Genomic DNA, 24,298 nt, shown 5'->3' with positions numbered 1-24,298 from the left:
CTCCCTTCCTGCATGTAAACAGGATCTGGGATGGGGCAGTGGGTAGGTTCCGGTGTATTAATAGAGCAGCATTCTAGTTCCTCTGTCATACTAAAGCCAATCTATGACGCACATAACCAAAACAGATAGCGTGTCAAGGAACTGGTGAAGTACCACTTGATCCAAAGCCAATTCCAACTTTACCCTAACCTCTAAGATGACTCAGAGAGCGATTGTACTAATAGAACCCAGGGAAGGGAATAGGAGAGTGGAAAGAGGGAAACATGTTATGTTATGTTATGTAACGTCTCTTTTATAGCGCACGGCTACCCCGAGGGGTGTCCCGGCGCTTTGGCAAAGAGACCTGAGACAGGAGAACACAACGCAGCTACTCGCAGGGGTCAAGAAGAATCAAACGGAGAAAAGCCAAGTCTTCAGCTCCTTTCTAAAAGAAAGGAGACTGTTGGCTTTCCTAAGGGCAACAGGGAGCTCATTCCAGCAGCTTGCAGCCAGATAGCGGAAGGATCGACCTCCGGTCCGGGCAAATCTAACAGGAGGAACCTCAGCTTTGGCCAGCAAGGCCGATCGCAGGGTCCTCCTCGGCGCATAAAAAGCCATGCGCTTCCTGATGTAAATCGGGCCAATGGAGTGAAGGGCCTTAAACGCCAGGGTCAAGATCTTAAATGTGATTCTTTTAGAGATAGGCAACCAGTGCAATCTCTTGAGCAATTCAGAAGCTTTTGCTCTGCGTGAAAGGCCAAAGATAGCTCTTGCAGCTGAGTTCTGCACAATTTGCAGGCGAGCCAGCAAATATTTAGGTAGCCCTAAGTAAAGGGCATTGGCGTAATCCAGTCGCGATCCTATTAGCGCCTAAATGACAATTTTTTTGTGTTGCATGGACAGCAGCGGAAGAAACTTTCGGAGCATCTTCAAAATGCAGACACATTTCCCAGCCAGCCCGATGATCTGGGGTCTGAAAGAGAGGCCGTCGTCACACAGCACCCCGAGGTTTTTAGCTTGGGTGGAGACCGTATCAGGAGAAAACATGTCCTGAGGCCACCAAGTTTTCCAGCTGGGATCAGGTGGACATCCGAAAAAAAGCAGCTCCGACTTATCGGAGTTGCATTTCAGGCTATGCCGCTGAAACCAGGCGAAGACCGAACTCAGGCAGTCTTTGATCCTGTCACCATCAAAAGCCTCTCCCTTCCTGCATGTAAACAGGAGCTGGGTGTCATCAGCGTATGATATGATCTGGGCACCGAAGGCCTCCGCCACCGCCGCCAGAGGGGCCATATAGATATTAAAGAGGGTGGGGCTCAGGATAGACCCTTGAGGAACCCCCACCTCTAGCGACGGCATTTCAGCGGAGAAAGGAGGTGCCCAGATCACCTGTCGACGGCCGGACAACATTGATCCAAAGTTGCAGATGGTATGCATCAGAGCCCAAAGTCTTGGAACAGATATTACTTTAAGGCACAGACTGCACTTCTCCATAGAGAGCGAGAGAAACTCACAATCATTATAACAATTAGAGTGTACCAAGTAGCAACAGTTAGGCGTCAGTTAGATATTCATCCTTATAGGTAGGCTTTCTCGAGCCTAAGGAAGACCAGTAAACAACATTGATCTCAGAGGAAGAATAGTCAATCCTAGAATAAAGCACAGTCTGCAAAAATGAGGAAGCACATGGGCATGAACCGGCCAGGAACATGTAAGAATCCAAAAAGGAAGAAAACAAATTGAAGGGAACGCAAAGGCCCGGTGTGAAGTATAACGCAAGCAGAGAATGTTGCCAGGAACTGACCAAAGGGAATCTTCACTCTTTATGCTTTTACTGCCCAAGAAGACCAGATGTGAGAAAACAAAGTGAAAGCATTATACTAGATGCTTGTGAATAATCACCCATACTCTTTTCCCTCCCATCTGGCGCCTGGAAGCTCCAATTTATTGTACGGAGTTTTCACACAAATAGTGAACAATGTTTTGCGGTTGGAAAAATATGTGATGAAGGGGAAGCAATTGTGTTATGTCTCTGTATATTTTTTTATCTGCTTTTGATCTTGTTGCTCTCCCTACTATATAGAAGTAAATGCAGAGGTGGAGCATGCCAGTTGGATTACTGTCCATGGTTAGGGACATTTATACTGAGAGTAGGGTAAACATTGCAATGGAGTCCAGAGGAGGCCTCAAGGCTCAGTCGAGGAATCAACACAGCCAATGAGGCGAGGCATGGCTGAATATTGACACCCCTTCTTGTCAAGGTTTTTAGCACTGACTTACAGGGGGCATTGACATCTATTTGAATCTGTCCACCATACTCATCTAAGCAGATGATCTGGCCTTATAAATTTTACTTCAATAGAACTGCACATGAATATGAATAAAGTGGAGGAATAGTCTAATTGCATTTTTGGAGTATACATTTTTACAAATACTACACGGTGGTCATGGCAATGGGATGGAAGATATGTAAACATACATCTTTGAATAGAAAAACCTTGAATTTTTAGGATACGTTATACCCCTGACAGGACACAGTTTAATGTCTGCTTTTAGAGTGGCATGTTGTTTCTAAATTTCAAACCTCCTACTACCCCATGGAGTAAGTCTTGAATGCCTAATCATGCTACTATTGGATAATCAATTGCAGAAAACAATAACATGCATATCTGATTAAAGAGGACGGTGGTAAACAACAAGACAACTAATTGCTACTACCAGGTAATTGCTGGCTACACCAGGACCAAGACAAAGACCTCCCACCCAACACTATGCAACTCAATCCAATTTTCTGTAAAAAGCGATCTTGCTGAGACTACAAGGCCAAGTCATTTCAGCACAGGACAACAATCCTGTGCAGTCATGTTTCTTCCTCGTCGGGTCTTCTTAGTGAGGTCCACATCCAGTGGGGCTGAAACAATTTCCAGAGTGGGGGTGCTGCTGTTAAAATTCCTGCAGCAACAAATGATGGACGGAATGCTGAATGAATCAAACATTTACCCCCAGTGAAGAGATCTGGGTTAAATCCATCGTTCTTTCTCTGTGCCACTGGATTCAAGCTAGCCTGGCTGATGAGGGGTGATACAGCAACACCGTTACCAGGATGCTTGCTTCTGGTCCAGGGAGGACCTGGATTGGCAGTTTGGGCTGGACAGTTCCCATGAGGAGCGGGGTCCAGATTGATTTTTATATGGCTGGGTCTAAACTGGGGTGGCGTGGTGAACAAAAGAACAATGTATTTAATCCAGATCTCTTGACTGGGGGGTGAATGTTTGATTTGTTCTGCATTCTGTCCATTATTTGTGTGTCTTTTTCTTTCTCAACCTAAGTGCGTCTAGTATGCCCAGACATGGGTCCCGGGCTCACTGTGCCACTGGATTCAAGCTAGTCTGGCTGATGAGGAGTGATACCCTAAAACCAGTCACAGGATGCATGTTTCCGGTCCAGGGTGGACCTGGCTTGGCAGTTTGGGCTTGACTGTTCCAATGAGGTGCAGGGTCAAGACTGATTTGCATATAGCTGGGTCCAAACTGGGGTGGCTTGATGGACAAACAACCAATGGATTAAACTTAAATGGATCTGTTGACTGCTGGTGAATGTTTGCATTGTTCAGCATTCCGTGCATCATCTGTTCTTTTTGCATTTTTTCCTCTAAGTGGGAAGGGTATGCCCAGACGCAAGTCATGTGTTCACTGTGCCAGTGGATTCAAGCTAGCCTGGCTGATATGGAGTAATTCCCTGAAACCGATCCCAGGATGCTTGTTTCCGGTCAGGTAGGACCTGGCTTGGCAGTTCGGGCTGGTCTATTCTCATGAGGAGCTGGGTCAAAACAGATTTGCATGTGGCTGGGTCCAAACTGGGGTGGCGTTGTGGGCAAAAGAAAAACCCAGATCTGTCGACTGGGGCTGAATGTTTGAATTGTTCAGCATTCCGTCCTTCTTCGGTTCCTTTATTCTATCACATAACCTATAGAGATTGCGAAAAATCTAAGCCTCACAAAAAGTACAAATGCAGCAAATGAGCCACACCCATTCGGCAAGAGAGTGGCAAAGGTGCAAAACTATGTAGTGCAGAAATGATAATGTGTGGAAATAGGGTTTCAACAAACATTTGTCATTTGCACATCACCAGGTACAGTAATTTGATTTGTTTTGATCGTATTGAAATCTTTGTTTCCATCACACTTCAGAATTTCAAAAAGCACTTCATTTTTTTGCTTTCATAACTGCTCATACATTTTGGAATATTTGTACAGTTAATGTAAAGGTACTTAAAATGTATTGCGTCTTAGGAAAAATAACATCCTGCAGCCTTTCCGTTCACGGCAGCAAGACAGTCAAAATAGTTCATTTTACAAATTCACACTTTGCAGTCAGAAAAGGAAAACACACATTTCCATGTTAGAAGAATAAGCAGCAATTTGTCTGAATACAGAGTCTGGTATTTTACCTCTTTCTCTGAAGCATAGTGAATGTGATTAGCTAAATACAACATTTTCAGGCATCTCTATTCCTTATTCACCTTGGAACTTTAGCATGGTTATTTTTAGGGATCCTGAGCACCTCTACTTCCAGTGCCTATGCCCACATCTCACACCTGCCAACAACCCCAATTTAGGGTTGGGAGTCACATTTTTTCAAAAGACAAATTGCAGTCATTTTAACTGTCTTCTGCCTAAAACGTCCTCCACTCCAATGCAAGTTAATGGAGAAAATAAATTCCTGTGATTGTTTTCCTTAAAAGCTCCCTTTAGTGTTCTTAAATGTTATTATCCATGACATCTGCACACATTCGACTTGAAGAGGCAAAACTGTATCCGTCTGGGCCATTCCATTTATGCCCTCGATGTAGGCTAAGCTCAAAGGCTATTTACTTTTTTTCTGTAATTTTTGTTACTACTCAAAAAAGACTATGCACTGACGAATTTGTTTATTTGGATATTTGCTGGCTGCAATGAAATCCTAGTCACAGTTGACATTTGCACTGTTGACCATCTACCCAGGGACACGCACCACCCTACACAAACATATCTTCCTCTTACAATAAGACATAGGCAGGTAACTCTCTACACATAACTTCCCAAAGCATCCAGATTGCACAGGTATACTTTTCCCAGAATAAAAAAATAGACATGCACATATGCAAACACACAAACATTTGAAATGTGGTAGCATACCTCTCCTTGGTACCTGTAGGTAATATTTCGTTTGTCTAATTTTGTCAGCTCAACACTCCTGTATCTAGAATGACAATTAGTAGACATGGGTAACTGCTGATCTTTCTTTTCACGTCCATGATCAAAGAAGCTGAGATCAGTCCCACATGCATCTAGTAGTTCCTGCAGGGTTGTGACGGCCCGGGTTAACCTAGGTGATAGCATAATATTACTTTCTTTCCTGCTTGTGAAGGTAATATGTTGAGAGGGGCATTGACCACAGTGCTGGCTTTCTCATAGTATAGCCCAGTACATTTAGAAATAGTAGATCCCAGTATATTGTCTAAGGGCTCTGGGAGACTTGTTAGGCTTATTTTCATTTAATTGGTCAGTTGCATCGGGGAACGCAGACACCTACTGTCAGTACACGCATGTCTATATAGAAATCACATTCTTCATAACATACGCAGTAGTAAAAAAAAAATATTTTACAGTGCAACCGAAAATAGTAATACACTGTACCGTACTTTGCCTCATTTATGTTTTTTCAGCATTGAGAAACCCCCAATGCCACTTCACTTTCTAAGGGTGAAACACATGTTGGCTAAATCCTTAGAGAAACCCTAGGAACACCAGAAGCTGCAAGCAACAATAAAATATCTCCGAGTACTGAACAAATGCATTAATTTGACACTAGGTACCTTCACTACCCCATACAGCTGATATGTTGACAGAGTTAAATAAAATCCAGCTAAAACTATGTGGCAATTTTCAGACATCAGGACAGAAAAACTTTGTAAAATAGACATGTTTTTAGCATTGTTTTGTGGATGGAAATGTCACAATTTTGAGTGTCAACAGCACAGTGCACTTTTTTTATTCCTTAGTGGTAGAATCTTTGGACTGTGTGACGGAGGAGAATTTGGCAACACAGGTGGTTAGCGATGGGGATGCAAGTAGCTCATGGAGCTGTGAAATTGACAGTGATTCTTCGCCTAATCATCGAGATGAGCTACCCCTTGATGAAAGCAGCTTTTCAAGGACCAAAGTAAGTGGAAAGATGTACTTCTGTATAATGTACATATTGATAGTACTGTTAGTCGATAGATTTGATGAATGGTGTTAACTGCTGTCGCAGAGATAACCATGTCTAATACTATGACTGCCGAGTTATGATAGATTTTGGGGTTCTGCCATGTCGATCCAAACACCATGTTTTGCGACCCTTTTTTCCTTCATGATTCTGACAATCTGTGTAATGCCTTACCTGCACTGTGTCTTGTGTTGAAAAACTATAAATAAAGTTAAAAAAAAAGGGTGACCAATTAGTTGCAGAGAGTTCCACGGCCTGCTACTTGCTGCTGAGGTACTTGGTGAAGGTACTTGATGAGTGTTCCTGTTGTCCTATTCATGAGGGCTAAAAGGACAGGTCGCAAGGGCAGAGGCAATGGTACTAATGAGCAATGAGCTACATTTTCTGTCCTAGATGTGATATCTGGTTTGTCCCACGGATAGAAGAGAGGTCTGGGCATAAAGGTGAGCACTCAAAGGATTAGAAATGGAGGAATGTTTACATTTAATTTGCACCACTGTATGCCATGTGAGCTGCACACTTAATCAGATAATTAACCTAAATGAAACCCTTCATCACAATCGCCTCCCATTGGCTGCCATTTTTGGAAGTCTCATTTTTATTTTTTTATACTCATTATAAATATTACTGTTAATATTTTTATTGTTGTTTGTTTATGTTGTTAATAATAATACTACTCCTACTAAAATTACAAATATTAATGATATATTGCCACCGAAGTTGTCTGAATAATGATCATTCAAATCCCATACCTCATCATACTTAAGTGATCAGAGCCTTCAACGTGGTTGGTACTAGAGAACTAGCCTAAACCCTTTTCATTCTTACATGCATAAAGAACAAGTTGGTATTTGCCTCACTACTGGCTCAGAGACACCACTTTGTCCAAATGGAATCCTTCTGGACCCTCCATCCTTACCCAGGGCATGCCAAATCCCTCAGACCTCTTTACTTCCTCCCATGATTTACAACCATTACAGTGAGCACCTTAAGGTTCTCTTGTCACCCAAGACATCAGTAGACACCATTATTCCGACGAGACTCGGCTGTACCTAAAAGTGCCACCTAGAAGTATCATTTTCAGCCTAAGTTCATGCCTCTCTGTCATACATGCATGATTGAGAACATTGTACTATATGTTTAACCTTACCAGAAAAGAATTTGTCTCCTCACCAACCTAATTATACCCATAATACAATCCTGAATCTCAAGGATGACATTAGTATACATATCCAATTCTCTCACACCGCGTGACAAATACCTTACCTTCCACGTCTGGAGCCCCCTCTCATTTCAAACCAATGTCTCCAAAAACGAATCCAAAAAGACATAAGCACCTTGACTTCAGCTCATTCTCTTCTACCAATTAACCTCTTTGACACCAGTAATTGGCAATGGTAAAAGTCATTTTTTACCCCCTGTAGGCTAGAATAATATCCTACTGAGAACCTGCCAGAAACATCTTACTAGTACGTCAAAGCAGTACTCCAATCAGTATCAAGTCTGATTAACGTTATATTCAAGTTCCACTACCACTTCAACTTCAACTTCAACTTCAACTTTATCCTCTTCAAGCTTTCACTGCTTCAGGCTTCATATCCATAAATTATTGATTAAATATTTATAAGACATTTAGCTACCCAGGATCAGGGAATTCTAGCATGGTTAGACTGGACAGGCGGAAAAGTAAACTATCTAAGGATTTAAGAAAATCTAGGTTTTCAGCTGTTCAAGACCTGCTTCATCACCCAGAAAGCCATGTCAGCAGACAATCCTGGAAGATATGCCAACAAATGTTATATGTTCTGGGGAAATCACACCCAATCCGTATCCAGACTGAAATACCAAAAATCCCAAACGCTTAGGAACCAAAGGAAAACCTTTTTTATATGGCGACCCCAGCACTCTATAACCACATCTACTTCACCATCAGGCTCACCTGCACTCCCTAGCCCATTTAATAAACCAAAACCACTTCTCGTCATGCACTAGCTGCCATCACCTAAATTATACTTTGAACCCTTTTCTAATAATGATTCTGTACAATTGTAGTTATTACATAGGATAATAGAATATTGGACCACAATCTACTTATCGGCTCTGATGTAGAGATTGGTGGTAATGGATTAGTTCAACGGTTTGTGGAAGAAGATCCCAATCTCAAGTTGCCGGATTCTCCATAAACGGAGAAACCGTTACTGGTATTTCATCCACCACAGGGATGGTACAGCAGGCATAATTCTGCCACAAGAATCTCAATTGGCGTAGAATCCTGCAATGGAGATGTCATCACTTCCTCCTAAAATCATAGGATTTTCCACTGCCCACACCAGGCGACCAGCTCAAGATTATCCCAAAACAAATTCTAATAAAATACCAGCAAAAAGCTTGTCCACCCTGAGAGATGCAACTCATAAAATGCCAGACTTGTAGGCGCACCTTGACCCAATTTGCCACCTTGAAATTAATCATTGGCAAATAAACTCAGGATCCTCTATTTCTTTTGAGAAGCATTTTGTTTTATTTCCTGAAAAATTTGATGTAAATTTCTGATTTTTCTTTTTTGTTTCAGTATGTGATCTCCATGCCCCCCTTGCCGTAACCTGACTTTTACCCATTTTCTCTTCATATTTGTTTCTTAACGGTTGGGCGATCCCTTTCTTTTCCTTAAAGTTACCCTGCATCTTCTCCTAACCTCAGGCCTGGCATTGGTGTGACCGTGCCACTGCATCGGACACCGAGCATTGGGGACAGAAGTGTTTTGAAATATCTTATGTTTTCGAAGCACCTGCTGCAGAGATCCTTGTGTGTCCAGCAATGTTCAGGCAACAATAAAAATGGCAAGAAAACTTATGATTAATGTACGTAAAGAAGAGAAGTCTGAGTTTTGTCTAGTGACAGTTCTGACTCATTATAAAGTAGAGCAAATGATTAATATTTCTGCTGCAAAGGATGTGCCCCATGCAGATCACAGAATTGTATTTTATGGAAATAGCTCAGTGGGTTACTGCTTTTGTTACAGAGATCCTGGTGTTACATGCAGTTCATAAACTACAATCCAAATATAGCATAGTAAGCTTGAAATTTTATTTTATTTAGTTTGAAAGGTTTTATATAGCGCTGGCTAGACCCGGAGGTATCAGAGCGCTATACATGAGTATCAGACCTTAGTTACAGGTTAATCATTACAAAGGTTACACAGTTATTAGAGCGTAGCTACATAGTCAATCAATCAATCAATACATTTATAGAGCGTGCTACTCATTCAGGAGGGTCTCAAGGCGCTGAAGGGAGGGGGTGTGTCGCTACTTCTCGAATAGCCAGGTCTTGAGGTGTTTTCTGAAGGTGAGATGGTCCTGGGTCAGTCGTAGGTGCGCGGGGAGGGAGTTCCATGTTTTGGCTGCCAGGTAGGAGAATGATCTTCCTCTGGTGGTGGTTCTGCTAATTCGTGGGACGGTGGCGAGGGCGAGGCTGGTGGAGCGGAGCTGGCGGGTGGGGGTGTAGAACGAGAGGGGGTTGTTGAGGTATTCGGGCCCTTGTTGTGTAGCGCTTTGTGTGCGTGGGTGAGGAGCCTGAACGTGATCCTCTTGCAGACGGGGAGCCAGTGCAGGTTTCTCAGGTGGGCGGATATGTGGCTGTGGCGAGGGATGTCGAGGATGAGTCGTGCGGAGGCGTTCTGTATGTGTTGAAGTCATATCTGAAGTTTGGCTGTGGTTCCTGCGTATAGGGCGTTTCCGTAGTCCAGTCGGCTGGTAACGAGGGCACGGGTGACGGTTTTTCTGGTTTCGGTGGGGATACATCGGAAGATTTTTCAGAGCATGCGCAGGGTGTTGAAGAAAGATGTTGCCTTGCTTGGTCATCGTGAGGGAGGAGTCCAGGATGAATCCCAGGTTGCGTGCGTGGTCCGTGGGTGTCGGCGCGGAGCCCAGTGCTGTGGGCCACCAGGAGTCGTCCCAGGCGGATGTGGATTGTCCGAGGATGAGGACCTCCGTTTTGTCTGAGTTCAGCTTCAGGTGACTGAGCTTCATCCATTCTGTGACATCTTTCATTCCTTCATGGAGGTTGGTTTTGGCGGTGTCTGGGTCTTTGGTGAGGGAGAGTTTTAGTTGGGTGTCGTCGGCGTAGGAGATGATGTTGATGTTGTGTTTGCGTTCGATGGCAGCGAGGGGGCTCATGTAGATATTGAAGAGGGTAGGGCTGAGCGAGGAGCCTTGGGGTACTCCGCAGATGATCTTCATGGCCGCTGAGCGGAAGGGAGGGAGGCGGACTCTCTGGGTTCTGTCGGAGAAGAACGAGGTGATCCAGTCCAGGGCCTTTCCTTGGATCCCAGTGTTGAGGAGGCGGGTTGTTAGGGTGCGGTGGCATATGGTGTCAAAGGTTACCGAGAGGTCTAGGAGTATGAGGGCGGTTGTTTCTCCGTTGTCCATCAGGGTCCTGATGTCGTCGGTGGCTGCAATGAGGGCGGTCTCGGTGCTGTGGTTGGCTCGAAATCCGGACTGGGACGGGTCGAGCGAGTTGTTTGCCTCGAGGAAAGCTGTCAGCTGTTTATTGACGGTCTTCTCAAGGAGAGAGATGGGGCGGAAGTTCTTGAGGTCTTTGGGGTCCGCTGTGAGTTTCTTCAGAAGGGCGTTGATTTCTGTGTGCTTCCAGCACTCAGGGAAGGTGGCAAGCATGAAGGAGTTGTTTATGACGTTCCGGAGGTGAGGTGCGATGATGATGTCGGCTTTGTTGAAGATATGATGGGGGCAAGGGTCAGAGGAAACCAGAGTGGATGGTGTTCATGACGTGGGTGGTGTCTTCCGTGCTGATGGGGGTCCAGGCGCTGAAGGTGGTGGTGGGGGTCGATGCTTTGGTGGCTGGAGGCGGAGTCTGGGGTCCGAAGCTGTCCTGTATATCTGCGATCTTGCGGTGGAACAACGTGGCGAGGGAGTTGCAGAGGTCTTGCGATGGGGTGATGTCGTTGTTGCTGGCGCTGGAGAGCTCTTTGACGATGCTGAAGAGTTCTTTGCTGTTGTGGGTGTTGTTGTCTAGCCGCTCTTTGAGCAATGCCCTTTTGGTGGTGCGGATCAGCTGGTGGTGTTCGCGAGTGGCGTTCTTGAGGGCTGTCAGATTTTCTGTTGTCCGTTCGTGGCGCCAGGTTTTTTCGAGGGTTCAGCAGGATTTCTTTGAGTCTTTGAGGGTGTCTGTGAACCATGAGGTTTTCCTGTTGCCGGTTACACGTTAAGTCGAGACAAGCAATAAGGACAATATGTGTAAGGGAAAGAGCAGGCAAGGGGAACGATTCATTGGAGAGGGGGTAGGAGTAGGGGAAGTAGACAGCGAATGAAGGAGGAAAAGAGGAGGGGGAGGGTGAGAGACACAACATGAACGAAGAAGGGTAGGGTGACGGGGGCCCAAACCGGTAGATGAGTAATATCTGCGTCCAAAGTCCAATAAGCTGTGATCCCAGGGGAAGTGGTATCATTCCCCCAACTCCGTTGCGAGAGGCTCCCTTTACGCAATGGACTCTCTCAGAGGGGTCTCTGAGACTCCAAGGCCTACCTATTGGACCCTTCCCCAAAAAGGAGAGAGGGAGTGCTTTGGCAAGGGGCGCCATACCATACCTCAACTGTGAGTGGCTCCCTTGGAGCTGTGGACTCTCTCAGAGGGATCACTGAGATTCCAGAGTATAAGTAATTGGATCTTTCACCAACAAGGGGAGAAGGAGTGCTTAGTTAAAGGGCACAAGGGACAGGGGGCTAGGCGGCGTAGCAGGCAAGGGGAGAGATTAAGGGGAGTGGGGATAGGGGCAGAGGAAGTAGACAAAGAATGAAAGAGGGAAAGCGGTAGGGGAAGGTGAGAGAGAGCATGAAAGGGGGAGGGTGAAGGGGGCACAAGCCGGTAAACAGATAAAAACCCCATCCAAGGTCCGGTAAGCTGTGATCCCTGGGGAAGTGGTATTGTTCCCACATCTCCTCTGCGTGAGGCTCCCTTTACGCAGTTGACTCATCATCATCAAAGAGCCGAGTGCAACTCCATGACATAGGTTAAAATGTTATGTTTTTTCCCTCAGCCTTTTATTATCCCAACTTTGTTAAAAAAAAGTTTTTTTGCGTAAAAATACATTCTTACTATTGGAGCCAATCCCAGCTACTGTGTTGTTTTAAATCCTGAGTTTGTGCTTCTCCAGACAAAGAATTCCTAAAACATATGCAGTACATATTAAAGGTGGGTCCTACACCCTGAGGTCCTAATAGTCTTATGTAACATTTCCTATAAACTGATTTACACATATATGATTCATTATCTGTATAATGTGTGTGTGTGGTATAAAGTGGTTGTACACTGTACAACGGTATGAGTAGCACTATAAAACAAATCAAATACATTAGAGAGAGGGCTTATGGAGAGATGAGGGGTACTGTTGGCAAGGTGGTAGTGAGAGAATCTGTGGAAAGGGAGGTGTTGGGGAGGGTACCAACAAAGATTGTTGCACCAGGAGCCACCCTTGCTAAAGTCGGCCCAACCTAATTTTAACTTTACCCTAAAAAAAGCAATGGATGATTACTGGATTTGTTTCTCTTGTACGTCGAGATGCTTGTGGCATTTCTTAGAACATGCACTATCTAAATGACCCTGTGTACTGAAAATTGTTTCACAACTGTCTTGTGTTGACAAACTTTGTTGTAGTGTAAAAGCTTCCACCATCAAGGGCATTTTGTATGCTATGTATGCAGCAAGATCTTCCCGCTCCAGCGCATGCTGACCCGCCATCTGAAGTGCCACAGCTCCATCAAGAAGCATGTCTGCAAATACTGTGGCAAAGGATTTAATGACACATTTGATCTGAAGAGGCACATGAGGACTCACACAGGTATAGTGCTTGTACTGCCCAGCCAACACAAAGTACACGCCTACGGGAGTGGTGGCAGGTGAATGTTTAGAGGTGCAGGGCTCAAATAAGAATTGATCAAGCCTAACCTTGTTTAGTAGGGCTGGGGTCACTTGGAAATAATGGGGACAAAAAGTGCATTTTACAGAACATTTTTCGCTTAAATTTGTAAAAGGAAAAGACACTCATAAGGCTTAAGCCATTAAAAAATTGCACAGTTTGGTTTGTGGGGAGGGCAATGGATGGAGTAAGTGAAGTCATAGTTTATGATATGATGTGTAGTTCAGAGGCTGCAGTCTTTGCCACGAACTTAAAAAAAAGATTAAACTTTTACATTCCTTACGTGACACAATAAACCTCAATGGGTAAATCTTGTTTGTGACCGGTACACACAGTTTATGATTGGTGCACTTTGAGACTTACTCCGGGCATATAGACATTTTGGCTACTACAAGAAAATACCAATCATATACAGAATTTTGCAATTTTATTGGCCTCCAGTTAAGACTGCGTCTGTAATATGCTGCTCTTTAAAACAATATGCAAAAAATGTATAGAATGCGCCATTGAGCTCAATAATAAGAATGTCTTGGGGCAGGGGGGTTTTCTAAAGCCTATCTAGGGAAGGTTGGATCCAGTTGTTTGCAGGATTGTACTGGTGCTGCTGTTTCTGAATCCGACTTTGGGCTTGCGAATCGGTACTTGGAAGGGGGGTGTTTAGGGTGTCCCTTCTTAATACTGATTTGAAGTGGTATGCATGAAAGTTTGGCGAACACATTAAGATTGCAAAACATTCATTTTTTACCGACACCTCAGAGGAGGTGATAACCATTTGCAAAAGGGAGGGGATCCTCATGGGACCCCTTTCCCTCTGTGAATGTTGATAATACTATGTTTTAAGAGCAGGCTTTGGTCCCACAGATCACTCCTTCCTCCTAAAAAATGAAACTTGAACTTTATTTTTTTTCTTTTTAAACTCATAGCATTTTCTTTTAAGGAAAAAGGGCTGCATTTAAAAAAACATTTCTTTCTTAAAAACAATTACAGACATGGTGGTATACTGACCCCAGCAGGCCACCATCCCTGTGATGGCTGCAATTTCTAATCACTCTCAAATTGCAACCTACCTAATTAATATTCATGAGGTAGGTCTATTAGGAATCACTAAATGAAACTGATTGTGTTTCATACATTAGGAACAGCAATTTCATAAATACAATGCACAAAAAGTCACAATTACTTAATCACTATTCCTAAAACCTGTACCCATGGCCCTTTAATCCTTGCTAGTCAAGCTCCATAATTTCGTCTCTGGAGATGGATGATTCAAGTGCCATTGAGTTTGTTAGTGGTTTTCACTTATTAAGTGCCAGCAAAAAATCAGTTTGTATTTTGTGCTGCATATGTGATCATCATTGGCAAAATAATATAGAAAACATATGGATACACTAGGTGTGTTATATTGCATCCCCTTCCTAAACTGAAGACAAAATGTAACAGATCTTCCAGGAAGGAAGTGGCCGAGTGGATGAGGAACAGCCGCCTAAAACTTAACTCGGATAAAACGGAAGTCCTCATATTAGGACCATCCCCCTCCGCTTGGGATAACTCTTGGTGGCCACCGGCTCTGGGAAACGCCCCCACACCTACGGACCACGCACGTAATCTGGGCTTCATCCTAGATTCCTCCCTATCGATGACCAGACAAGTCAACGCCGTCTTTTCCTCATGCTTCAACATTCTACGTATGCTCAAAAAAATCTTCCGCTGGATCCCCACCGAAACAAGAAAGACGGTCACCCACGCACTAGTCACAAGCCGTCTAGATTACGGAAACACCCTTTATGCCGGAACCACAGCCAAACTACAGAAAAAACTCCAACGTATCCAAAACGCCTCAGCCAGACTCATTCTAGATATCCCCCGCAGAGCTCACATTTCCAGTCACCTGAAAGACCTCCACTGGCTCGCCGTCAGCAAGAGAATTACGTTCTGCCTCCTCGCCCACGCACACAAAGCCCTTTACGATCTAGGACCCGAATGCCTCAACACGCGCCTCTCCTTTTACACCCCCACCCGCAAACTTCGATCATCAAATCAAGCCCTCGCCACAATACCACGCATCCACAGGTCCACCATGGGGGGGAAGATCCTTCTCCTACCTAGCGGCCAAAGCCTGGAACTCCCTCCCCACCCACCTTCGCCTTAAACAAAACCACCTCTCCTTCAGAAAGCAACTCAAAACCTGGATATTTGATAAGTAATTCCCCCCCTCCCTCAAGCGCCTTGAGACCCTATGGGTGAGTAGTGCGCTATATAAATGCCAAACTTGAACTTGAACTTTAAACTTTTTCTTCTGGTATCACAACTCAGGTTTTTATAGAATTACTTTACAATGTTAACACTGCTTAAAAACTAGAACACAATCATATTGATTTATGTCTAGGGAAATGATGGAGAGGGTGCATCGTTGCAACCCCTTGCCCTACTTCTAGCCATGGCCTGTTGCTGTAAGGTGTGATTCAACATGGTCTTAGGTCACATTTCTTAACAAAAGACAAAGCCATTATTGACTGCCTGTCAAGTCATGCAACTTTAGCTTTAGCTGTCCCCCCCCTGCATTCAGTGTTGTAAGTGGGTTGAAATATGTGTGGGCCTTTAAAACAGGTGTGCATGCAACAAGTGAACTAAAATCCTGTGCTTCACATAGTATGTGCGTGCCTCTGTGCATTTTATATTATGACATCTAGACATAAATCATAACAATGAGCATATGCCTAAAATAAGCCAGACCTATTAGCTTTGACAGTGCTTGTTAGCAGTATCAAATAAACGAGTAAAAACAATGATTTTATTGTGAATAATTAGAACTAAAAATGCTTTAATTCGGAAATATGAGTCTGGGAGTTAAACATTACTTAGTATTTGGAAGGGGTAGTGCTTTTCGGAGTGTCCAACTCACTCCTGTTCTCCCCTTCACACCACTTTACTTTGTAGTCTCTCTGGCAGACACTTAACACCCTTCTACCTCAGATATTTCTGAATATCCTCAACTCCATCCCTCACGCGTCATCTCTTTCCCCTTCAGCACTGTCTTTTCAGTCTCTTCTGCAAAGGGATGGGCGAGCCCAGGGCCGGACTGGCCATAGTCGGCACCTGGCAATTCCCCGGTGGGCCAATAGGGTGGGGGCCGGTTTTGGGTCCCTAGGAGGCAGTTTTTGTTACCGGGCCAGCAATTTCGGCCCTGTGTAACAAAATCAGCTGAAACCCGCCCTAGCAAGCAGCTTGGCCGCACCCGCCAAACACCCCTCGGGGGCCGGCTGAGCAGTTTGCCAGTGCTGGTTTCAGTTCCCACTCTTGCCCTAGGCGAGCCAACAGATTAACAGGTAGGACAGACTCAGAACCGAGCTGAAAGTCTGTCTTGGGTCTAAGAGCACAGGCATGAGCCAACCCTGAAGAGTGCTGATAAGAGAATCATGCAGCAAACATCATGTAAAATATGAGAAAGTCTCCTCAAATATCATAAAAAGTATGTTTCTTTACATACAAAAGCATTTTACCTTAGCATATCACATTATATACCTGCACTGAGAGTTAATTATTAAAAGTGATAGTTCTTAAACATGATTTTAGAAATATTCCAACTTGCGCCCCTGCCCTGGGAACAATGCTATTAGTGAACTAAGAGGCAGCCAGTTATCATGTGCACACAGTAGGTGGCCCAGATACTTATTATAGATAGAGCTACATCAGTAAATTAAACACCAATGGTGAATACTTCTATTTGGACTTGGTAAGGAACCTGCAGCATAGGTTTATTCTTTTAAGGTTCCGTTTGAACTTAATTCCCCCAATGCTGGGTTTTCCCTTAACACAGTATTCTCATAGTGATTTGACAACCTGCCCATGCAACAATCTATCAGTTCAGTCTGATCTCCACCTCTTCTTTTTCTGCCATTTCTATAAGGACCAGAGAGTCAGATATATTAAACCTCTTTTAATGAGTCATGATTTTAAGCAGTGCCGCATTGCCCTGTTTTATCTGAAGAAGCTTCATGATCCTTTCGTATGTTTTTGTGTAGCCTCATTTTTATGGGCTTGTAAGCATAGGAGACACTTAGAACTGGAGACCTATGCTAACTCTTAGCCCGAAATGTATTTGTCTCCTCTAATATAGGATGATGGGCGCTTTCATATTTTTATAAGCGTTTTTAGGTTTCGGCCTGGCCGTAGCACTGCAAAGCAGTGCTCCGCCCAGGGCGAAATCTAATGTTAGAGACAGTATGGGACTTCGTCCCGCCTCTGTCTTCCATTGGCTAGCTCCATAAATGGAGGCTAGCCATTGGAAGAGAGTGGCGGTCAATCATTCTTTCCCCGTCGGAACGCGATTCGGGGTCGATTCTCTGTCTTTTTTTAAGTCCGCCCTCTCCTCTTCCCATTGGTTGGAATTTTACCTTCCAGCCAATGGGAAGGGGAGAGGGCGAAAAACACGCCCACAAGGAGTTATTGTGCCGTTGTTGTGCCTACTTTATCCCCCGCCCTCCCTCCCTTTGTCCGTGTCTTCGCCGTTGTGGGGCAGAATCGAGTGCTTGTTTAATTTTATGGGTGAAAACAAATTGTATACACAAAAGAAACTGGCTCTATTGGTAAACAGAACACGTCTTGCCTTATCCAATTTTCTTTCACCAAAAATAACTCTTGCGTTCCATATTTAAAATGACTGCTGTCATCAGACTGACTGACATGTCCTCATAAAACTATTTTTACACTCTGTGCCTTTTTTGTAGACGATAAAAGCATGTGTAAATGTTCAAGGCGTCCCGGAAATCCATTCTTTACCGTGCATCAGATGACATCTGTCTCTCGTTATGGCCTAAACGGTCCCTCGTTTCAAACGTTCGACTGTTGCATAATGTTACAAGGTAAACACTGCACAGAATTAGACGTAAACGTGTTAGAGCTAATAATAAAGCTTCTCAAAAGGACGTGTGTTGTATTTGCAACCACAAAGGCGTAGTTACCAACACAGCCAGTGGAAAGGTCCAAGCGCCCAGCAGGCCAGGTGCATCATATGTGATGATTCGTAGAGAAGGCAGGACACGAGTAAACTTTCCCTCTGATGCCTGCTGTGCCCTCTGCTGAGCAAGTGCTGTGTTACATTCGAGCCCTATCCCTGCGCTCACACACCAGACCAGGAGCTGGGAAACCGAGCTCCCTGCAGCCTGCAAACCAAGGGAACCTACGCCCAGGGACCTGTGCACGTAAGTGACCCCAGCTGGATAAAAAGCGCGCCATCGCTGTCACCCACAGTCAAGTCGCCTCAATATCACCAGCCCGCCACCGCCGGCATGACTGCTCCGGGAATAACAAACCGCTACTTCCCGGTGAAGCACGCGCAGCCCTGTTTTTGCACTGCAGTTTAATTTAGACCTGTTACAGGGGAGGGGCGAGCCAAGTGTCAGCTATTTTCTCAAAGCCCAGTCTAACCTGGGAACGTTGTGTTTTGTTAATGCCTAAATCATTTAGTGATTTGAGGAAAATTAAACTTGTATTCTGTCAGGTTTGCGGGAATGAGGGTAATCGGGAAGCGGCTGTGAAGAGCTTGTTACGAACCAGGTGTAACCCAGGCTACTTGTTAAAAAGTAATCTGTTTGGGAGAAACTGCCAACCACGGCGGGACTATTGACACCGACACGAGATGCAAAGAAAAAAAGTACATGAGCGATGAAGAAACAAGCACATTTCAGCTTCTGGCGATTTCTCCAATATCGTGTTACTATATGGCAAGAAGCAGCTAGTTTCGATATTTTAATTGCTATTATGGTGTGCTTCCTTCATTGTGGTGCTAGTTTTTCCTCCAATATTGTGTGATTTTGCTTTCTCGAGAATTATCTATCCATCTAATGCTTGTTAATGGAAAACAAGACATTTCCTGATGCTCCTGCCAGACCTCCCTCCGTGATTACATTTCTGAATGTTGGCGAGTGTGTTGTTTCAAGCAATCCAGTGCCTGAGGGGTTTTGTTGTTGAGCGGTCGATAAAATTCTCTTTGTTCTTTCTTTATGGCAGTCACTGTCAGCGAAATCGTTAGCGATAGATGTATGTTTTGATTTAATATTGCACCTTAATGACAGATTATCAGGGGCATAGGCAAGCGGTGTTTTGTTTATGCAGCTGCCTATTTCTAAACAAACTGTCACCATAACGTCATCATGGACAAAATTAGGGCATGACATTGATTCTGCTATTCCTTAAATAACTTCCAAGTCTGCTCACGTCAGCTGTAATCCATAACAGAGCTCTCGTGTTTCCCAGTTCCACGCGTGAGTTAACACCGTTAAGTTTTTTTAAAATTCTGGGACTTGTAGTCCTTGCTTTAAGTGTTTTTTTCTTTAAAGGATGCAGTTCCCAGTATGCAATTAAAAAATCAGTCCTGTTGTGATACTCAGGAATGACGGTGGGGAACTTGAGAGCTTTACTGTTGCCTGAAACCGAAGCTGGCTGTCAGTGTTACCCCTCACACTGACAGGGTCCGTAGGTGCCTGTGCTTTCAATATCACCTCTTAATGACATCAATCATATTTTTAAATGGATGTAAAAGTGAATTGTTTTCGAACGTCATTGCACGTTTTTGTTGCTGAGTGAAGGCAGCCTCCTTTTAGAGGTCTGCTTTCTGAGACCGTCTAAAGTAAAGTGTTTTAAAGTGTACCCAATATACATGATGCGCACATCCCAGAATGCAGGTTTTGCTGTGCATAGGCTGAAGCAGCTGTGACTTTCCTGCCTCAAAAGGTTCAAAACCAAATCAACAGAAATCTTCAGTGGGATAACGTGACCTTTGGCAAACAAAGCTTCCCTTCCCACAGCTGCGTGACTGACACAGATGCTATCGAACATGTATCCACCATGTAACCAAACCGTATGTAAGGTACAGAAGCAAGGCCTTGTTACCGTCAATACATTTCAGCCTATAATACCTCTAAACTTTTCCAAAACATATGATGGCTATTTATAACACGATTTGCATACCTTCCTGGATGTGGTTTACATTCTAGCCATGACTTGGCAGCTGCAAATTTTTAGGTTTCGGCCTAGCCGTAGCACTGCGAAGCAGTGCTCCGCCCAGGGCGAAATCTTATAATCCTACAGTATGGGGCTTTGTCCCGTCTCTGTCTTCCATTGGCTAGCTCCATAAATGGAGGCTAGCCATTGGAAGAGATTGGCTGTCAATCACGCTTTCCCCGTGAAAACGCGATTCGGGGGCGTTTCCGTGTCTTTTTTTAAGTCCCGCCCTCTCCTCTTCCCATTGGCTGGAATTTTACCTTCCAGCCAATGGGAAGGGGAGAGCACGAAAAACACGCCCCCGAATCCCTACACGCACTCCCATTCCAACCCCGTCCATTCATTCCCCTGTCCTCGCCCTCCCTCTCTCCCTTGGCCTTGTTTTTATTTTATTTCATTTTTAGTCGTATTGGCTGTGTTTTTTTTATTACAATTGGGGTTGTGGTGCAACCCGAAATCAGTCGAAAATGTCAAAAATCAGCCCGTAAGTGCAGCTGTGTGTGCGTACCTGCTTACATTGGAGCCTTTATTGTGAGCCCATTAGCGTAAAGCACTCTGCCTATTCCAGTAGAACGTGTTTAAAACCGTCTATTAACGGGGGTACAACTTTCACACAGTTATATCCAGTTAACAGGACAGCTTGGGTTGGCGCTCCGCCTCTACTTCCCCGGAAGCGCCTCATATTGGCTGACAAGTGCGGTAATGGGCGGGTCTGCCTGCCACAGTGCACGCGTGCCCATTACTGTGACGCGCTCTTTTGGACTCACGCTTGTCCCCACTGGAGTCGCGCCATTTCGATCGTTGGAAAGAAGCAACTGGAGGTTCCCGGAAGAGAAACGGAGGAGCCAGCAGGACGTGCAGGGATCGTGAGGTAAAGGGCTGGGCGACGAGGTTCCGTGGCCATGTAGTCTGATGGCGGCTTGAGGGGATTGCCTTGCTTCTCTTCGCCCCGGCAAGGCCCTTCCGGCCTCGGATATTGCGCAATTTGGGCAGTGAGGAGGGAATGCTGCGGCCTGCGCCTGCTCAGATAAGCTATCAACCTCACCGACTCGTAGTCTCGTGACAACACCACAAGAAGCACCTCTTCTACGTGTCTAGGCGAGCACACTGACTCCTTCAAGGTGGAAACATCTGGGTTCTCCATGGGGGCGGTGGTGGGCAGGGGGCGTATCCACTCAGAGTTGTACACAGGCTGAAGGAAATTATTATTGTAGCCCTACTCTGAATATAAGAAGTAACCAAGAAACCGACACAAGCTGTTGGCGCACGTATTTGCTGTGCTTTGTCAAGACACAGTGGGTTCTCATGGTGCTTGCTGTGTGTGTGCAGGGGCCATACATAGAAGGTTGCTTATATTTGCTGTGAATATGAAAGGAAGTGGTAGATGAGAGAGGCAGACCTAAGCCCTGAAACAATTTCCGTGGTGGAGCCTAAAGGGTTGTTAATGGTGCCACTGTACCATGTCATTCTAAGGGGGTGGAATTCCTGTTGTTGTTTGCAAGAGCACCTTACCTGAAGGCACCCGTGTTAATGGCAATGGTTCGATAATCTTACAATGGGCTAAAAAGACAAATCTCGCTACGTAAAATAGTGCGATATGCTTACATAATTGGGACAGTGTTTAGGATCTGTAAGAAAGCTAGGACACAACTGATTCCCTCCCCGCTTTTTGTCGTATATGTGTCAGTGGGGTGTGCGATAGTTCCCGACACAATCCACCTTTGCTTATTACCAATACTTACTCTCCATAATGTGTACACAAAGATCCTCTTAATCATGTTCACAAATAAATGTGTCACTTAAATCCAGCCTCTTAACTCCTAGTACCCATAGTATAGGTGTCAATTTGAGACACATGCAGGTAGTATTTCGCAGGATCGCGTTAGTAATGTCATTTGCCACTAGTAAGTATTATCATAAAAGTATATGCTTGTCCATTTAATTGGTCTCTCTTTGAACAATGGCACATCTTAAGTTACCCAGTTCGTCTTTTATGTTGTTTCATTGGTAGCAGCAGCTGCACAGAAAGCAAGCAGTTTTCAGGAATGATGTGCCACCAGACCTCCAAAATGAGTTTATTATGAGGCCAACAAGCCTCCGTTTCTCAGATTTCACGCTCACTCCTATTGTGTACCGCTCTTAGCTACTGCATTCTTTACCTGGAAACCTTCAGATTTTGGCTCGACACAAATGCTATTTGACTTGTAATGGCTTTTTTTTTTTTAAAGACCAGTATTGGTGCTCTGCTGACATCTCGTCAGGAATTATGATTCTGAGGCCGCGCTTTGTTATGCATACTTAAGGATTTGGAATACAATCACCTGCATAATTAAAAGTTGCTGAAAACGCAACATGGTGTTTGTGTTGGCAGCCCATCTGCAAAGGTTCACATAGTGTCGTTACTGGTAATGTGTGTGAGGGGGTAAAATAGTTGGCGTGCCCCCCCCCCACCTGTTTCCATCCGCTATATAAATAAAACCCTTGGTACAGACCGGGTCTGCGTGCTGCGCAGTGGGAATTATTTGCAATGTCAATAGCACAAACTTGCGTAAATACGTGACCTATTGCATTGAAAATGCAATAGGTCTCGCATTTGCGAGAGATTAAGCTATTGCCATTGTAAATGACAATGCCATTTATTTATCTGTTTTCAAAACCATCACATAAATAAAAAGTTTGTCATTTACAATGCCAATAGCTCAAACTTTTGCAAAGGCGAAACCGTTGCATTGTAAATGCTTGTTTAAAAGTATGTACTTACGGGGTACCTGGGAACCTGCAGTTTAGTATTTATTCTTTTTATTATGTCTATTGTGCAAATAATAGCCATTGAATTGCGAAATTTGCATAGTTCAACTTAATACTCTTGCTTCGGGGGTTGAAATTGCACTGAGAGGAATGTCCCAGTTTTTATCCTTTTCAAAAAATGTAAACTTTGATGATATATGTTTTAAATTAGATCGAATAAAGTTATGGAAATGGGAAATGAGGAAAAACACCAATCATGTTTGTACTGTTCGCATGTGAAAAAAAATATTTGCTTAGGATCACACATTTAGGTTAAGCGGAGAAGCCGGTATTAACCCCAGGTGTTCTGGTTTCACATTGTGCAATTCAGCCACATCTCATTGTCTCCATTTCACATCAAATGTTAATACTTTGCCTTCAATTTTAGGCAATTGAGGTTAGGGCAAGGGTTGCGTACAGAAGCCACACAAAAGCTCAGATCGTTTTCGATTCGAGATTTCAAGATGACCTCGAGCTGAGCAAAAGCCAGGCATCAGGCTCAAGCCTCGGGGTATGAAAGCCCGTGGGACCTGCCACACTTAAAGCCCTGCCTGCATTTCTTTTCTGCCACTAATAGCTGTTCTGCTTTGAACTGAAAAGCTTGTCTGAAGCAGAACAAAAGTAATGAAATTTGGAGACGAGATTCAGCATTGTACAACTTTTATTGGCCATGTAGAGCATAAACAAGACGATTGGCAACTCTATGACGCCTGTCCCTTGGTATTATTCGTACGTGCATTTGTATAGTGCACCATGTCAGTTAGAATGGTGTTGAAACGCGTTTGGTGTTCTGGGATGACTTTTGAAACATTTATAATGCAGACCACATTCTGATTTGGCTTTACTGAAGCCACGTGCATGGAAATGTGCCTACGTCATCGTTTGTGGGCTCTAACGGGTTCTAGGATCTCTTGCAATTTTGCATTCAACGTTTCAACGTGGGAGAGGACAGTGTGTGACTGATTCTACTCCAGCCCTACAGGTGTGTCTGCTGCAATGGCATGCCGCAAGCATTCCGCTCTCCCCAGAAGCCCGGCTGCCTCTGTAAAAGACAGCAGACACATAGCCTGCAATGGTGCCCAATAATATACAGATGTGTGGTCATGCTATCGGTGAGCGTCACTGGCACAGCTTATTAATGTGAACATGACAGCAAATGATCCCTTGAGATGAGAGAAGAGATAGAGAACCCTGCCCTTGGGCAGTGTCGAGTAGGGTGCAGAAAAAGCCCATGCCTTGATACGGGGGTTCAGTGCCAAAACCAGGCATTGGGCATTCCGCAATGGCCATCAAACATTAAAGAGAATTAGTGTTATGCAACTGGGAGTGCAAGTGTTGGCCATCATACTAC

At 44.4% G+C, this 24,298-nt stretch overlaps 1 protein-coding gene across 1 annotated transcript in view; it reads left to right on the top strand.

Moving 5' to 3' along the window:
- The window catches only part of LOC147692186 (putative transcription factor ovo-like protein 3), a 44,209-nt gene that overhangs the window by 4,937 nt on the left and 14,974 nt on the right, over nucleotides 1-24,298 (top strand). Inside the window, exons 2-3 of the mRNA XM_086939506.1 lie at nucleotides 6,022-6,182; nucleotides 12,897-13,080. Of these exons, the coding sequence (XP_086795632.1) occupies nucleotides 6,022-6,182; nucleotides 12,897-13,080 (345 nt within the window). The remainder of the gene's footprint in view (nucleotides 1-6,021; nucleotides 6,183-12,896; nucleotides 13,081-24,298) is intronic.

This window comes from Lissotriton vulgaris, chromosome 9 (genome assembly GCF_964263255.1).
Source record: "Lissotriton vulgaris chromosome 9, aLisVul1.2, whole genome shotgun sequence".
Taxonomy (NCBI): domain Eukaryota; kingdom Metazoa; phylum Chordata; class Amphibia; order Caudata; family Salamandridae; genus Lissotriton; species Lissotriton vulgaris.
Note: the sequence above shows the minus strand (reverse complement) of the source record. Positions and strands in the feature narration are given on the sequence as shown.